Source organism: Cavia porcellus, unplaced genomic scaffold (genome assembly GCF_034190915.1).
Source record: "Cavia porcellus strain 051 isolate PalLab524CR breed Dunkin Hartley unplaced genomic scaffold, mCavPor4.1 scaffold_1, whole genome shotgun sequence".
Lineage (NCBI taxonomy): Eukaryota > Metazoa > Chordata > Mammalia > Rodentia > Caviidae > Cavia > Cavia porcellus.
Genome location: NW_026947484.1, coordinates 60,967,355 through 60,981,802, shown reverse-complemented (window position 1 = coordinate 60,981,802; position 14,448 = coordinate 60,967,355). Strand labels below are relative to the sequence as shown.

The 14,448-nt window shown below is 44.7% G+C and overlaps 1 protein-coding gene across 11 annotated transcripts in view; it reads left to right on the top strand.

The window, feature by feature from the left end:
* Dnaaf4 (dynein axonemal assembly factor 4) overlaps positions 1–14,448 on the top strand; it is a 74,387-nt gene that overhangs the window by 49,634 nt on the left and 10,305 nt on the right. For all 11 annotated transcript variants that reach the window (XR_010047617.1, XM_013154735.3, XM_013154734.3 and 8 more), the window contains 2 exons: positions 2,065–2,198; positions 6,990–7,218. Coding sequence is in view for 10 of the 11 variants with exons in the window: in XM_013154735.3 (XP_013010189.2) it covers positions 2,065–2,198; positions 6,990–7,218 (363 nt within the window). In the remaining variant the exon portion in view is untranslated. The remainder of the gene's footprint in view (positions 1–2,064; positions 2,199–6,989; positions 7,219–14,448) is intronic.

The following is a 14,448-nucleotide window of genomic DNA, read 5'->3' as shown; positions in this document are numbered from 1 at the left end:
AAGTGAGAAGTACAGAAGCAGAGTTTTGACAGTTATTGATTGATTACATCTTACCTCCCTAATACTGATTGGCCTAAAAGAAAACTACATCATACATGTTGCAAGTATGCAAATTCAAATGCCAGGCAAGCCAGGAGTTACAGGAAACAAGTGCTTGAGATAAGATACGAGTTCAGAATATGGGCAGCTAGATAAAGGAAATATATACCTGGCATTGGTGGAAGACCGGAAGACAGACCTGCTCAGGGAGTGGCCACTTACAGGAAACTTAATGCTGAAAACCTTAGTTCCACTTCAGAAGATGGGGCTCACGGGAGATGTGTGATTGCTGAGGATGCCCTGATGTGCTTAGAATGTATATTTAGGTGGCCAAGAAGAGCTAGGAGAAGGCCCCTGCTTATATCTGCTGCTATGCAGCTGCCTTCCACTCACAGCAGTCGGTTTATAGAGCGGCAGCTTCCCAGTCACGTGTCCCAAACCCCTTCTTAGTTGTTCTAGGAAAGGCATGGTACCAGCCTTAAAAGCGCATTCTTCTGCCTTCACTCACCTAGGCGTGAGCACAACTCTGGAGGACTCTGGGTGAATCAGTGTTTTGAAGGGGCTGTGAGCTTGACTGCCCCGCTAGAGGGCCTGATGTGCACCAAAGGCTCAGAGCCTGTGCCAGCCACAATTTACCCCCTCACCTGACTAACCAGCCTCACCCCCCACCTCTCCCAAGCACCCCAGACTGTCTCCATTCACTTCCCTAACACTAGATCTTCTCCATTGGGACCTACTGCTTCCTTCCCCGAAGTAATGGATCACAGGCTGCAGCTTGGAAATTTTGAGCTACAATGAATATAAAAATGATCTGGGCACGTACGTGTTTATAACTCCAACACTGGGAAGTTGAGGCAGGAAGATCACAAATTTGAGCCAACCTGGGCAACTTAGTGACTTAGTGAGACCCTATCTCAAAAGCAAAAACAGAGGGGCCATGTAGCTAAGTGCCAAGGCCCTGGGTTCAATCCCCACTATGGAAAAAAACATTCTGTTATAATAGGGGCCCAGCTTTTCCTTGAGTTGGCCCTTTCCCCTCTATGTGTACAAGTTACCACAGTATTTAGCCCTGGAGGCTGAATCCAGGGCTTTTTCACTGAACTACATACCCATCCCTTTTTAAAATGTACTTTTTTAGTTTAAAACAGAGTCTCATTAAGTTGCTAAATTCCCTAGGCTGGGCTCAAACTCACACCCTCTTGCCTCAGCTTCTTCAACTATGCCTCCGTGACCAGCATTTTATGTTTTGAAAGTGCTTTGATCAGTCAGTTCAGGTGATTCCCACCAATCTTCTTTTAGGAGACCTCATAAGATGAGTTATTGTGAACAAGTTTACAGGCAAATTGCCTTAGCTTCTCAGCAGAGGAGAAGTGTGTTCTCATCCCCTTGCCTCCCTTCCTGTCCTCCCTTCTTATTTCCTTCTTCCCTGTTGTTCCCTCCCCAGCTTTCTGCCCTCTCCCACCCCTTCTTCCTCTTCAATATTGATGAGGTTATATAGTGTGTCCAAAAGATGAGAAGTATAAAACAAAAGAGGCCTTTATTCTGAGAACGCAAAGAGAGAAAAACCAAACACCCCCCCACATACACACCACTGGAGTCTGGCTTTCTCTCTGGCAGACACTTGGTATGGGGGCATATAAGTAACCTCGGTTTGGGGTGGAACCTAAGGGGGCATTAGGGATGCACAGGTAGCCCATTGGTCTTTGGTGCCATAGGTAAATTCCTAGGGGCGGGGAAGATGGAGTCTCAGGTAAATTCCTAGGGGTGGGGGAGATAGGAGCTCCTTGGTTCTGCCTCTAAGGCTTCATCCTCTACAGTGTCCTGTCTGGGCCAAAACTCTTTCAATTATTATTATGGTAAATTGCTTATCTTTGAGTGTTAGCTTCTAGGCCAGCTCCATATTAAAATATGTATCTTCACTTTTTATGAAGTTGCATCAAAAGAGATCTCATCATAGCTCACTTGGTGAGTAGATCTCAGACCAGTTCATTGCCATCCTGAGTTAGCATGTTCTTTGTATTTTAGTTGACAAAGAGATGATGCAAACAATCAGAGAAAAATCTATTGTACAAGCACAAGCAAGGGCAAAGGAGGCTATGGAAGCAAAAGCTACAGCAAGACGAGAAGATCAAAAATATGCATTAAATGTCATGATGAAGGTAAGTGCTGGCTGCTGGGACTCTTCTAAGGGGGTGAGAGTAAAGGTGTGAAGACAGTTCTAACCACCGTGGTACTCAGCATGTGGTGTAGGTGTTATTGCTGTGTAACAAGCTGTTTACTGCTTAACTGAAAAGCTGTATGAAAGTCAAGGGTATAAAAGTTGGGACAGTAAGCTGGGCATGGTGTTATCTATTTGGACTCCTAGCTATTTTGGAGGCTGAGGCAGGAGGATCACTTAAGCCAACGAGTTCTAGGCCAGTCTGGTCAGCCTAGTAGGATCCCTTATCATGAAGTTACTATGGTTTGCTGTACTTCTTTTTAATGTTAAAATAATGAACATAATTCTTAAAAGCAAAACATATACATGAAATATTAGATAATGACAGTATCTTTTTAACTGATGAGTCTTCCAGGTGAGGGATTTAATCAACAATGTATTTTTGAGGTAAAATTCATATGCCATACAATTCACCCGTTTAAAATGTATAGCTCAGGCAGGCATGGTAGCACTCACCTGTAATCCCAGTACTTGGGAGGCTGAGGCAGGAGGATCGTTGTGAGTTCGAGACCAACCTGGGCTACCAAGTGAGCTCAAGGCCAGCCTGAACTGCACAGAGAGACCCTGTCTCAAAAAAGACACACACACAAAAATGTATAGCTCAGGCAGGCATGGTAGCACTCACCTGTCAGCCTTTTGATTTTCATTATTTTCTTACAATTTTTTTCTTTGTCTTTTTGAGACAGGGTCTCCCTATGCAGTTCAGGCTGGCCTTGAGCTCACTTTGTAGCCCATGCTGGTCTCAAACCTGCAGTGATCCTCCTGCCTCTGCCTCCCAAGTGCTGGGATTATAAGCATGCACCACCACACTTGGCTCCAAAAAATTTTTCTTTTTTGGTACCAGGGATTGAATTCATAACCTCAAGCTTGCCAGGTAGGTGCTTATGCCACTGAGCTAAATCCCCAGACCCCAGATATTTTTTTTTTTTTTTTTTTTTTGGTACCAGGGATGGAACTTATGAACTAGTACTTACCAGGCAAGCACTTGAGCTGCTGAGCTAAATAACTGCCCCCCCAAATTTTTAAAAAGCAAGATAATATAAAACTTATGGTAACAGATAAACATTTCTGAAACTAAAGAAATAGTTGACTACTGGTGTGCACATTACGATTGGTAAGAATAGCAAAATGGAAAAATTGACTGGCAGGCAACAGTACCCGCTGTACCATGAAGTTGCTACCACTGCTGATGAGATGTAGGGGTACTGGTGTGTAAAACCCAAGAGTGAGGGTTCTCCCAGGGGCAGAGCCATAGCTGGTCTGGCCCTCACTCTCACTGCTAGCTGGAACTCTGTCCTGATCACAGCCACTGCCAAGTGAACGGTATATACTCAGATACTTAAATGAATTAACGGGAGCAGCTGACTCCAATACCACATACTCAGAGGAAAATTCCACTTTGGCGGGTAGTTGTGTTATAATCGTAAGGCTTTCCTGCCTGAGCAGTGTAATTGTGAGCCAAAATAAATCTTTCCTCGCCTAAGTTGTGGGCGTCAGCTGCTGTGGCCCAGCGATGAGGAAAGTGACTAAGACAGTGTCCTGTTAAACTGAGTGAGGGAGTTGTCCTCTTCTGTTAGCTTGTAACTGCCTAACCGCCTCCTGGTTCTCACTGACTCTGTCTCTCTGTCTCTGTCTTTCTCACACTCTCTCTTTTGCTGGGACTGGGGATTAAACCTAGGTGTGCTATAAAACTGAGCTACATCCCAGCCCTTTATTTTGAGACAGAGTGTGATTTGCACATGCTAGACTCAAACTTGGATCCTTCTGCCAGAGCCCCCACAGTAGCTAGGGTTATACTCAGCCATCACTTCCCCTTTGTCAGCATATATGTGCTTGCTCATTGTCATGCACAGCACCTTCCCTGTCTGTTTTGTTGGTGACGTCTGGTGCCCCTCTGAATTTAGAGCATGTAATGAGTAGCATCTTTTGTGCTTCATTTGTCTCATTTGGATGCGTTAGTCCAATTTCTGTTAACAAAATACCTGAAGCTAGGTAATAGTATAAAGAAAAGAGGTTTATTGGCCAGTGAGCTGAGAAGCACAGGTCAGCCAGCCCTGTCTGCTCAGCTCTGGGGAGGGCGCTATGGTGGGCAGCATGGGAGAAGCCATTCATTGATGTGAGAGGTCCCATAGAAGGCAGGAAGCCAAAGATTCTAGGTTCATGTCTGTGAGACACCTAGCTCAAGGGCCCAGAAGAGCCATCTCCATCCTTTCTGAGGGCAGTGCCTTAACAACTGCCTGCTAGAGCATGCTGCTGTTTACTCAGCACTGGAGCTGATACCAGGGTCTTCACACTGAGCTCTGTCCCCAGCCTTTTAATTGTTTTCTTTTTTTTACTTTCTTAAGACAGGTTTTCCCTGAATTGCTAAGCTTCTCAGGCTGGTTTTGAACTTGTGATCCTCCTGCCTCAGCATCCTAGGGTGCTGGGATTATGGGTGTGTGCCAGCATGCCTGGTTTAAGCCATACCTTTTAGACTCTGCCTCTCATACCACAGCCTAGGGACCGAAACTTAGACACAAGGCTCATGGGGACCAGCCATACCCAGACCACAGCATTTAATCTGGGGACTACAAGAAGGCCCCATTCAGTATCCTGTGAGCCAGGCTTGGTGGCACAAGCCTGTAATCCCAGCACTCTGGAGGCTGAGGCAGGAGGATAGCTTCGAGTTCAAGGCCAGCATGGGCTACGTAGTGAGATGCTATCTCAAAAACAAAAAATTCTGTGAGATTTAAAGTTAGTGTCTTCCAGTTCAATAGGAAAATAGTCAAGCTCAATGGCTTAAGTGCCTGCCTGGCAAGTGCAAGGTCGTGAGTTCGATCCCCAGTACCACCAAAAAAAAAAATTATGTAAATATATTATAAATATATAAATAAAAAATAAAGTTAGTGTCTTCTAGTTCAATAGGAAAATAGTCAAGCTCAGTGGCTTAAGTGCCTGCTTGGCAAGTGCGAGGTTGTGAGTTTGATCCCCAGTACCAAAAAAGAAAAAGGAAAATAGACTTCTAGAAGAAGACTATGTTTCCTTTGAGGCAGGGCCTCATCATGTGCTGGCCCTGGTACTGCTGGTTTACAGGCATGTGCCACCATGCCTGGCCACCGAAGCAGAATTTTAAGGAGCGCTGAGTACTGCCTGGTGCAGAGGAAGTGGTCAGTCTTGTGGGTATTACAGACCACCATGGTACAGGTTCCATAGCTCTACTGTCTGCACATTACAGTAACACACCCTCAGGAGCTTGACTTGTTGGGTTCCGGTTCTGATTCTAGAACCACTTCAGATGCGCTGTTCAATGTCAATTGGACAGTGGCCCATGCCTGCAATCCCAGCTACTCAGAAGGCTGAGGCAGGAGGGTCCTGCAAGTTTGAGCCCAGTTTTGGCAATTTAGTGAGGTCGTGCATCACAATAAGATAAAAAGTACCTGGAGATGTAGCTTGGTGGGAGAGTACTGCCCAGCATGAGTGAGGTCCTGGGTTCAGTTTCCATTACTACAAAACATCACAGCATGAGTGAGGTCCTGGGTTCAGTTTCCATTACTACAAAACATCACGTAATTTAAATCCTCACTCATCAAACTGGAGTAAAACACAAATCTCTGCTGCTGGTCCCAGCATGAAGAGCTTCGTGAGCTCCATGTGGCCCATGGCAGCAGCCCTAGGTAGCACAGAACGTGATCACTGGAGAGAATTCCTTGCTGGAGGACAGAGACCACAGGAGAGTGGGGCAGAATCTCGTCTGTTTGTTCCCAACCCTGTGTGTACATCACTACACATTTTCATCCTTTTTTTTTTTTTTCTGGCAGTGGGAGCTGACTCTGGCCCCCTTGTGCTGAGCTGCATTAACGGGCTTTGTTTTGTTTTGTTTTTTGTTTTTGGTCAGAGTCCTGCTGAGTTGCTTGGGATGGTCTTGAATTTGCCATCCTCCTGCTTCAGCCTTCAGCTTCAGCCTCCTAGAGTGCTGTAACTATAGGCATGTGCCACCACACTAGCTCACTTTAGCTCTATTCATGACTGTTGGTACAGATGTGATGGCAAGAGTTTAGATGTTCCCAGCACTGAGGAGGCTGAGGCAGGAGGATTTCAAGTTTGAGACCAGCCAGTGGTACATAGCGAATTCAAGCCCAGGCTACATTACACAGTGAGACCCTATCTTTAAAAAAAAAGTTTGATGTAGCAATATTTAATTACTATAATAAATGTCATTCTCTCTCCTCTTTGTTTCTTTCTTTTGCTAGGTATCTGCTGTGGCTTATGTCTAGACTTCCCTCCAAAGCCTCATGCAGTCACAGGTGGGGCTTTTTCACAGGTGTCTGGATCTAGAGTGTGTGATGCTGAGATTCATGCACGATGCAGTGCTAGGCTCAAGTGCTGTTGAATTAAGGGTCTGAGTGCTGCCTGCCTTAAGTAGCCTAGCCAAGACATAAGGGGCAGAAAAGTGCTGTTAAGGTCCCTTGCTTGTTGCTTTGGCCATCTTCTACCCGCCATGAACTGTTCTCCTCTTCAAACCCCCTCTGCAAAGCCATCCTGCCTTGGAGCCAACAGAGTATGGATTGAAACCACTTTTACTTTGAGTGTCAGGTAATTTGTCTCAGCCACGAGAGAGAAGTAACTGAGACAGCATTGAACCCAGAGCTGTTACATTGTAAGCAAGTGCTCTACCATGAGTTATTCTCCAGCTCCTTCTTTTAAAAATGGTGGCTTTTATATGTTTCAAATAATTTAGTCATAAATTTTACAGATTGAAGAAGAAGAGAGGAAAAAAATAGAGGAGATGAAGGAAAATGAGCGGAGAAAAGCAACTAAAGAACTGGAAGCCTGGAAAGAATGTCAGAGAAACACTGGAGGACAAGAGGGAGCTCGGAGAGAACAGAAAGCAAGTCGACGAGAAGAGCCATTTCAAGAAAGAAGAAAATTAAAACCTCAGAGTCTCACTGGAAGTTCGACATCTAGACACAGTGCCGCAAAAGGTACAGTGATGAATTTAAGTTTTCTGGAGAAGTGAGTCCTGCTGGTGAAGCCATATGCACCCTTTTTTCTGTCTGCATACTGCTCAGTGTTTTGATCTACCAAGGTGAGATGCAGAGTCTAAGATGAAACTTACACCTGCCTTCTTTAGGGAGTAATGAGCTTTTGCATTACAATGAACAAGGATCCGGTGTCATCTTGTGTGTGCACATATGTGTGTTTGTCTGAACGTGCTTGTTCTGGTTTGTGTGTAGATGTCCCCCAAAGTCTCATGGAATCATGGGAGGGGCAGGCTCCTCAAGGGTGCCTGAATCTGGAATGTGTGGTGCTGGGATTAAGGGTGTGTGGTTGGCTCACTGATTGGTTTGTCACCACTCTAACCCCAGCAGTCCCAGTATAAAAGGGGCAGAAAAACGCTCTTAAGGGGTTGTTGGTTTTGCTGTCTCCTGCTTGCCATGAACCAGTTCTGCTCTGCATTGCCCACCTGTGAAGCTGATTATGGACTGGAGCTATAAGCTAAATATACCCTCCCTCCCTTAATTTTGGGCGTCAGATATTTTGTCTCAGCAATGAGAAAAGCATCTAAGACAGTGCTTCAGTCTAGTCTAAACAGACTTGGGAGTGGACTTGTAGAATTGGGAGCAGTTGTTTAGTTTTTTAGAGATGACAAGCTAGAAATTTTATTAGAAGACATTGTCTGACATCATATAGGAAAATGAGCCCAATAAGCAAACATAGTCTTCAGCAAATAAGGGTTGCTTCTGGCCTTTGACCCTGATGTTTAAAAACAGCAAAGAGAGCAGAGTGAGCCTATGATTCCAGCACTTGAGAAGCTGAGGCAGGAGAATTAAAAGGTTAGGGCCCGTTTGGGCTACAGAATGAGTCCCAATCTCAAGAAACAAAACAAAACAGAAAGCTAAGGCTAAGAGTGTGATCTTTACCTGACTGTGGAATGTTGACATTGTTTGGGGTGGGCAGCAGTCTCCCCAGTTCCTGGGGCATACTCCAGGATCCCAGCGGACTCCTGGCACCAAGGACGGACTGAGGCCTGTCTGTGCTGTTCGTCCTGTATGCACATGGCTGGGATTAGCCCTCACCTTTCACGGAAGGAAGCCGTCTTGGCTTCTCTTGGGAAACAGTGGCCAGTATGGCTTCCTGCATGTGCAGCCAGGGATGTTCTCTGCAGGGCACCTCCCAAGCATGCAGGGAAGGGCTCAGTGCATTCACCCATGCGCAGCACGACGCACCTCTGCATGTAGAACTACTCAAAATTTTATAGTCAATCTTCAATGTGGGCAGAGACCTGAGCACCAAACAGAAAAGAACAGCTAAGCAGGGAGAGTCGTGATCAGCAGCAAACCACAGCCTCTCCACGTCCATAATCTGGACTCCTAGAAGATAACAACTTGGTGAAGAGAGAAAAGAAACAGATGCCAGGAACTTGGAGAGACCGATGGGAAAACTAGAAATTACAGGGAAGTGGAGGCCTCAGCATAGAGAAAAGAATCAGCGGTGGCGCCTGCTGGCTCCCAAGGGAGAAGCGGCATTCACAGACAGGCGCGCAGGGTCGGAGCACCAGGGAGAGACCGTGGGGGCAGCACCAGTCCCACAGGAAGCTGGTGGGGTGTCAGCTGCAGAAACAGTGGGAGGCTGTGCCCAGAAACCCGGCCCCCAACACACACACACAGGCAGTAGTTGGAGGCGGAAGTCTGCACAGTGCCAGCCTATAGAAGGGTTTAATCCGCTGTTGGCTCAGGAGAGCAGTGATTATTTAAGATGGAGCCACGGAGCAATCAGAAGACAACTTCTCTTCAGAGTTCCCAGTGCTGCCCTCTGCTTTGTTACTTGTCATGGAATACAGTAGCCAACACTTGCAATTTAAAGGAAGAAACAGTTTGTTTTGGGTCACAGTTTGCAGAGGTTTCAGTGCACAGTTGCCTGGCTTCTCACTTTTGTATTTATTATTGAATTCCATTGTTAGTGCAGGGATAGTTGTTGCATTTAGTAGATATGTACTTTATGTCAGTATTCGATATGTGTTAGTGTTTATAATTACAGAACTCTTTTAGAGTGGTACGTGATTGGTTCTTTGGGTATGTCAAAATTCAGTTTGTCTTTGATGCTATTATTGTTGCTGATTCAGGTGCTATTGCCAGGCTGGCATAGTTGTTGCTGTTGAGAGTTTCCTCTGTGTGCCAGTATCGAGATTGTCTTTGTGTCATTAACACGATTGTGTTCTTTTCCCAGAGAACTGGGTGCTGAAGTAATTAAATGACAGCCTCCCCTCCCAAGCCAGGGTGGTATGGGGCAGAGGCAGAAGGCTACACAGATACTCCTCATGCAGCAACCTGCATAGCTGGGTGTGGTGGTGTACACCTGTAATCCTCACCTCAGCGCTTGGGAAGCTGAGGCAGGAGGATGAGTCTGAGACCAGACTGAGCTACATAGCAAGACGCTGTCACAAAAATCAAAACACAGAAAGAAAAAACCTACCTGTCTGTAGCTAGCTATGCCCAGAATGAGTTACTGGAAATCAGACACTATTAACAAAGTCTTTCACTGTAAACACCTGAAAACCTTAGTTCACACACACACACACACACACACACACACACTCCATCACAATAAAAGAAGCATGAGATGAGAAAGCCTCAAAATTTCCCAGAAACTCCCATGACAAAAAGCACTTTAAGAAATTCATGACCACCATGTCAGGCTTGGTGGTGCATGCCTGTAAGTAATCCCAGCACTTGGGAGGCTGAGGCAGGAGAGTTGCCATGAGTTTGAGGCCAGCCTGAACTGAGACCCTGTCTCAAAATAAAAAAAAAAAATTCATGGCCACCAAACCAGTACTTCAAAATTTTCTTACAGATATCCTAGGAGACAATCATGCCAACAATGCCAAAAACTAATACCGTGAATAATCCAGGCAGGGTGAGCAGTTAAGCAAAAGGGGGAAAAGAAAATCTGCAACAGGAAACTAATGCAGTGGCAGGAATAAGTCAGTGCCTTTCTGTGATAACTTCCCCATGAATGTTCTCAGCTCCCCAGGAAAAGACCAGACCGGTAGAGTGGGTCCAGGAGCAGATCCAGCACATGCTACATGAAAGAAACATGTTTCCTCCAGAGCAGAATTCACAGATTAAAAATCAGAAGGTTGGGGCTGGGGATTTAGCTCAGCAGCATAAGCACCTGCCTGGCAAGTGCAAGGTCGTAAGTTTGATTCCCAGTACCAAAAAAAAAAAAAAAAAAAAAGAAAAATCAGGAGGTGGAAACAGCGTTCTCTGCAGTGTAAACTCAGGAACAAGCATGAGGAGCTCTATTTTTAGATAAAATGAGTTTAAAACCGAACCTGGAAAGTCACTACATTTCGGTGAAGAGAATAGTTCAATAGGAAGGGATAATTATAAACAGATATATAGCAAACACTGCCAGACCCAATTCCATAAAACAAATAGTAACTGAGGCTGTGGACTTAGCTCAGCAGCATAAGCACCTGCCTTGCAAGGAGGCGGTCATGAGTTGGATCCCTGGTACCAATTAAAAAAAAAAAAAAAAAAAACCAAAAAAATAACCTGGTGGTGGTGCACACCTTTAATCCCAGCACTCGGGGTAGGCTGAGGCAGGAGGATTGCTATGAGTTTGAGATCAGTTTGGACTTCATTGGAAGACCCTTTCTCAAAACAAACAAAACAACAGCTAGGTAGATCAACCAAACAAAACACCCTGATTAGTAAGAGCTAAGTGGGATCAGTACTAGAAATGTTCAGAAATAACCTAAAGGGCAGATTCTGTTTGCTGTTTTGGAAACCAAATCTGACACTCCCATGTAAGACTGCTGTTTTTTTCTCCCTGCTCTGTTAAACATTGCAGCTGTTTGTCAAATATTTTTTTTTCTCAACTTTCCATAATATATTGTTTTCAGTGTGTGGTTCTGAGAAACCACAAAGACTCCTGGCCTCAGAAGGCTCACTGCCTGCGCTTGCAGTCCACAGGGGAGCTGTGGAGCAGACACTGCACGCTTCAGGTCTGCTCAGTCTCCTTCCCCGCACCTTCCCTGCATCTCATCCATCCCTTCCCATTTACAGAAGATCTCCATTGCCCACTGTCTTTTATTTTGCTTTTTAAATTATTTAAATTTTAGGCTGGGTGTGGTGACATACACCTGCAGTTATAGTGCTCACTCAAGAAGCTAAGGTTACAGGCAGCTGAGCTAGTTAGAAAAGTTAGAGGCAGTCAGACAGGGCTGGGCCCTCCAGGAAGCCAGCACAGAGGACCAGACAGGAACCTCCTGCTGTGGGCCAGCTCTCAAGACGGAAGGCAAAACAAGTGCAACCACACCCCAAGTATAAACATCAAGGATTAAGTATGGATCACCTTGAGAAGCCTGGAGTCACCATCCCAGTGCCCTACTGGAAGAGTCACTGATCCGTGAGAAGAATGCTCTGCTTCCCCATTTGTCCCTAATTTGGTCAATTGTACCTGAACAATTAATCTGATTGGTTTAACATAGTTCTGTCCCACCTCATGCCCCTCTGCTTTGTGAGTTTCCCCACCTTGCAAACCATCTGCCTGTTTTCCCCATCTTGAACCCATCTCACCTCATGATTTAAAAAAATCCCTAGAAAAGACAGAATCTTTGGCAACCCTGAGGACCCTTTCTGTCTCTGAGACAGAAGCTTTCTCTCAATAAGTATTTTTGCTCTTAACCTCCATTACTCCTAAAATTCATTCTTGATTTTAGAGAACACAAACTTGTACTGGACATGTAATAGGTCGGGAATTTCTTCCCCTATATCACTAAGACGGGAGGATTCCTGCAAATTTGAGGTCAGTTTGGGCTACATGGTGAGTTAAAGGCCAGCCTGGACTACACAGTGAGACCCTGTCCCAAACAAGTAAGTAGTTTATACTTTGGGTTGATCACACAAGAGAAGTTGCATGATTAGAAAAACTTAGGGAAGAACCAGTGTGGTGGTACATGCCTGGAATTCCAGCACTTGGGAGGCTCTCAAAAAGCCAAAATAAAATAAATAAATACATTAATTAATATTTAGATTTTATTTATTTATTTAGGGTTTTTGAGGCAGAGTCTTACTATGTAGCAGATAGGTCAGGCTGCCCTTGAATTCATTATTTAGCCTAGGCTGGCTTCTGATTTGCTGTAATCTTCCTGCCTCAGCCTCCCAAATGCTGGGATTATAGGCATGTGCCACCATGCCCAACATATTCCTAGGATTTAATTAAAACAAATTTCTAGGGCTGGGAGTTTAGCTAAGCGGCATAAGCACCTGTCCGCCAAGTGTGAGGTTGTGAGTTCAATCCCCGGTACCGCAAAAAAAAAAAGCTAAGATTCACTGTAAGCACATTTTGTTCTACTTTATTATTATTGTAATGTTTTTATAAATTGTAATTATTATAACATTAGTATTGTGATTATTTCCTTGATATACATAGGGGCTGGCTTGGAACTAAGTGGCCCAGGCATGCTCCTGCTCCTGCCTCAGCCTTTTCCATCCTGGGGTTGCAGCTGTGTGCCAGCACTCTTGCCCAAGCGTGTGGTTTAGTTCCATTCTGTGCTGGCAGCAAGGGCCAACCAGGTTCTTTTTTTTTTTTTTTTTGTCTTTTTCGTTTTTATGGGTACCAGGGATCGAACTCACGACTGCCTGCTTGCAAGGCAGGCGCTTATGCCGCTGAGCTAAATCCCCAGCCCCCAAACCAGGTTCTTTATTAGCTGGTTCCCGAGGCCTTGTGTACACCAGGCAGTGTCCATCTGCGCTGCCTCTTCTGGGGCTTAGCAATGCATAGGAGCAGCCGCCGACCTAGGATGCTCAGACCCCAGGACTGGGGACCAGACCCTCAGGGCGCAAGGCCCTGCCTGGTCAGGGTTAGGGTCCAGTCTGCAGTGACCATGGAGGTACCAGGCAGCACTCTGGAGCAACTCAGCCTGTGTGCAAATGATGCTCAGGTCAGTGAGGAGAACTGTGGGTCATCCTGGCATTTGCTGTCATTATTTTGTCTGTGTTCCTGTTTTGCTTTTTGAGTTACTGGGAACTGAGCCACACCCTACCCTTTCTGTTGCTTTTTGTTTTCGGGCATGGACTCACAAAGCCACTAAGGTGGCCACTGTGGCAATCTTACTGACTCAGTCTGCTGTCCTTATTCAGTAGATTCAGTGTAGGACATTAACAGATTTTTCTTGCAGAACCATTCCTGAATCTCCACGTGTGATAACTGCCACTTGGTTGTGTTGGTTTGTATGCAGCTGAATTCCATTTGTTAGTATTTTATAAATGAACTTCTCATTTACCTGCACATTGATGTTTACTGATTCTTGTGTTTTTCCTACTACCCTTGTGCAGAGTTGATACTAAACTACACTAGCACCAAATGATAAAGCTAGGGTTTTTAAAAAATTTTTATTTTTTTGCTATTTTTGAAATGATTTGATTAGATATGAAATATATGTTGCTTGAAAATTTAGTAAAACTGCCTCTAAAGTTATCTAGGTTTGAAGTTTTTTTTAATGGAAATCTGTTTAGTTTTATAATAGTTGTTACTAAGATTTTCTATTTTTCTTTTTTTTTACATAAAAAAATTTTAAACTTTTGTGACTAGGGATTGAACTCAAGACCTTTGCACTGAGCACTATATCTCAGCCCTTTCTAATTTTTTTTTTTCTTTTTGAGACAGAGTCTCACTGTGTAGTTTAGGCTGGCCTAGAATTTGTGGTGATCCTCCTGCTTCAGTTTCCCAAGGGCTGGAATTACAGGCCTGCGCCACCATGCCTGGCTGAAACTTTTATTTTGAATTGGAGTCTTATTAAATCACTAGACCACCCCAAAGGGATTCAGATTTTCAGTCTTCCTGTCTCAGCTTTCAAGAGTACTTGGATTATTGGCATGTGCTACACCATTTTCTAGTTTTATAAATGGCAGTATTAAAGTTTTATGTATTCATTTTTTGCCAGTAATATCACTCCCAGTCCTATTTCTTGCAAATCTTTTTCACTATTTTGATATTGTCTTTATGTGTGTCTACCTACTTTTGATGGGGTTTTCTTCGTGGTGGTGGTGGTGGCTCTGTAAGGTTTTATTCCTGTAGATTATTGACTTGTCCTCTTGCCTTTGCCTTGTGCACCTTCCGTCCACCCTTCACACAAGGGCCAGCTCCTTGCTGTCCAGCGTCTGCTTCAATTAGTTCTCTCCTGATGGTGGCAAAGCTCAGCCCCT